The following is a 3,584-nucleotide window of genomic DNA, read 5'->3' on the forward strand; positions in this document are numbered from 1 at the left end:
ATTTATCACCGCATCTGCTACTAACGTGGTGGCGGTGAGGCAGAAAGTTCTCTCAGCAGAAGTGTACAAACAGCGAAAGGAAAAGTTGGCGCGGCCAACCATATTTAACTTGAGCAGTGTAACGTTGAAGGGACAGATAGATAACAACAACAACAACGAGACAAAACATAAGCAAAACAAAACAAAAGAAGAGCGACCGGAAGAAGGTGGTTAAGGTAGTATTTGTATTAAGGGTAATTATTATCGCCATTACTTGAAGGTGCGAATTCACCGACTGTGACAGCACCGACCTCACTGGTTATCATATATATATATATATATATATTTATATTTATATATATAAACATTTATACACCAGCAAAGAGGCGGAAAGCTACACAAGGCTGTGGAGACGCAAGGTAATAAAGTCAATTCAAAAGTCTATTACAGAAGGTACCTTTGTTTTCTTTTTTCCCCCCTGTTTCCACGTTTTTTTCTTATTTTGTTTTTTTCTTTATTTTACGTTGAGTGGCATTGTGTTTGAAACCTTCCTCCAGAGAGAGCCTTGATCCGTTTCCGGCGGTTCTTTCGAAACGTATGGGTTGCGGTTCGAGTGTCCCTGATGTGGTGAACCCTGGTTTTGCTATGAGGGTTCAGCGGCAGCCGAGCACAGTGAGTCAACACCAGTCATCCGAAAATTTTCTGAATGCGAGGCGATTGCGTCGGAAATCGAGCGGTATAAGAAGGAGTAGTAGCGGCGCTAGAATTGATGAAGAGGATATGCTATCGGACATCAGTTCTGCAGGATCGTCTGGCCGCTCGCTGCTTGATGTGCATTCGATGTTAGCTAGAACCTCATTTGCCCTAGAAGATCTGGAGCATCAGCGCCGGCAGCTACCCGATCTCATCGATGAGAATCTCTTTGTCTACGATGATGTCGTTGTGGCAAAGGATGAAGTTAACTCTAGGCAGTGGAAGGCTGAAGTGAACCGGCAGCCGCAAGAGATGCGGCGAAGTCGGTCAGGAAGCCGTCGACTATCCATGGGACCCAGGAAAGGGAAAAACAACGTCTTTTGCTTTGCGGACTTCAAGGTGTGGGTCGATGAAATGGAAACGGGAGCAAATGAGGGTATGGTGAAGGTTGGCAAACAACGCCTCTCCATCCTGAGTAGGAGCTCTGAGGAGGATGAGGCCCTCAAGGGTGCTCGGGTTTCCTTTACTTGTTCCACTCGACCCAATGCCTTTGCCGTGTTGCGGGCTCGGATGATTGCTCAGCAGGAATTTTCGAAACTAAAACTTGCAGAACTCGGTGTACCGCGTAACATAAGAGACTTCCGCATCCGGACATTAATTGGCCATTCGGCGCGTGTGAGGTGTCTTTCCCTTTCACCTAATGAGAAGGCCTTAGTGAGTTGTTCAAATGAGGAGACATATGCGACGCTGCGGAATCTTATGGCTGACGAGGAGAGGGGTTCCTTTTCGGGTCACCGTGATGTGGTCATGTGTATGGCCTTCTCCGGTGACGGCAAATACTTGGCAACGGGCAGCAAAGACAAAACGCTTACGCTTTGGGACGCCGCCATCACAAAGGTACTGACGGTATTTAAGCATGAAAAGGTGGTCATATGCTGTTGCTTTAGCCCAGACAGTAAACGCATTGTGGCGGGTTGTCAGGACCGTGTGTGTCGTGTGTGGGATGTGATGCGGGGTGCTCAGGTTGTCACGTATACTCGACATTGCGGTATTATTGCAGCCGTTTGTTACAGTCCTGACGGCGGGAGCATCTGTAGTGGATCTTCTGATAAAACCCTACGCGTGTGGGGTGCGGAAAGGGGAGGCACTCGCACGGTGCTCTCTGGGCATGTGGGCGTTGTGTTGTCCTGCAGTTATTCCACAGATGGTGAACACATATTTAGCAATGATGAGGCCTTCTTGTGTATGTGGAACCCCAAAGATGGTGTTTGCACAATGCGGCTGTCGGTAGCTGAGTTTGTGAGGAAATGTGGTGGTATTCCAAAGGTACGGAGACTGGGGTGGACGTTATGTTGTTCTGCCCCAGGAGCCTTCACTCACTACGTTGTGGCTGCTTGTGCGAACCGATTCGTGTACTTGATTGATGTACGAACCGGTGAGGAATACGCTAGTACGTTCTGCAAGGCGCCCGTGTATGCCTTAACACGTGGTAGGTGCAGCACAGTGGCGTTCGGTGATACTTTTGGGAATATATATATCCAAGAACTCATGTAGCGTGCCCCTTCCTGCCGGTGTTTCCAGTGAGCATATAAATATTATATATGTGTCTGTCTGTTTGTTTGTTTGTTTTATTATTTGTTTATTTAACCCCATTGCCTCGTTTTTGTTCTTTTTTTTTTACTTTTTGTTGCCTTCCCGGACAGCAGCTTCTGTTTGTGACCTTGGCTGATGATTCTTTAGATAACAAAACCGGCTTTGTGAAGGAGCGGTAATTGAAGGTCGAACGGAAAAATTTTCTTTTGGATTGATTTGCAGTATTTTTCCTTTTTATTTTCTTGGTGTTTATATGCCTATTTACAATATATTTATCTGTTTGTGTTAATATGTATATATTTGATTTCCCATGTTCCATCTGTCCTCATACGCCAATATAGATGTACCGATGAGTACGGCGTAGTGGTAACGAAGCATGTGCCGCAGCCAGCATAACTCGTTTGGTTCCTTTTCACCTACGATAGTTTGCTGCTGTTATGTCATTTTTAATATATATATATTTCCCCCTCTTCTCGTCTGTTTGTTTAACAGCAGCATGGAAACCGCCGTACTTTTCGCTCTCAGAGCATTTTGTTCGTGCGTTTCTATTTGTTTAGGTTGAGCGTTTTCCTTTTTCAAAAAGAATTTGATTTTGTCATTCCTCTTGTGTGTACACTCTCTCTTTTTTTTTTTTAAATTTAAATTTTATTTTATATTGCTGCACTCATGTGCTTTACGCGCGCTTGTGGCATCTGACGACTTCACTTCAATCACGGAGGCGATTAGTTAGCCGTTACTCGTTCTTATATTATTTTTACCTCTTATTATTATTATTATTATTTTTGTTTGTGCGTCCAGCATTATTTAGTACGGCTTCTTTCCCTGGGATGGAACTCACTGCCGTTTCCAGCACTTCTTTTACTTCTTTTCTTTTTTACTTTTTGTTTTTTTTGTTTTTTCCCCTTATCTTCTTTAATGTGTGATAATACCCGTCCTGAGGCGGTATGTGATGTTGAATTTTTATTATATCATATAATATAATATGTTTTATATGATAGGTGTTATATAAACGAGTATTTTTTTTTTTTATGTTTGTACTAATATTTATTTGATTATTTTTTTTTGTGCAGATGGACAATGTCAAAGAATGTGGATGTAGCATTTTTGTTTCTTTTTTTATTAATTTTGCGCGCTCGCTTTATTTTTATTATAACCATGTTTTTTTTTTTTTTTTGTAAAAAAAAATATTTTGTTCTCTACCGTTTCCCAAGTTGTATTTTTCTATTTTCGTGAATTTATTTCTTTCGGTCCCTTTGTCTACTGCCATTGCAACACGAAAAAAAAATCTAAATAAATAAATAAATATATATATTTATTTA

At 42.2% G+C, this 3,584-nt stretch overlaps 1 protein-coding gene across 1 annotated transcript; it reads left to right on the plus strand.

Annotated features, from left to right (window-relative positions):
• Positions 1-576: 576 nt before the first annotated feature.
• TEOVI_000729000 (WD domain, G-beta repeat, putative) lies at positions 577-2,226 on the plus strand (the record flags this gene model as incomplete). Its single annotated transcript, XM_067220276.1, has 1 exon — positions 577-2,226. One exon carries the CDS (start codon positions 577-579, stop codon positions 2,224-2,226), a length of 1,650 nt encoding a protein of 549 aa, XP_067076377.1.
• Between the last annotated feature and the right edge of the window lie 1,358 nt (positions 2,227-3,584).

Source organism: Trypanosoma equiperdum (genome assembly GCF_001457755.1).
Source record: "Trypanosoma equiperdum strain OVI genome assembly, contig: ctg_1107, whole genome shotgun sequence".
Lineage (NCBI taxonomy): Eukaryota > Euglenozoa > Kinetoplastea > Trypanosomatida > Trypanosomatidae > Trypanosoma > Trypanosoma equiperdum.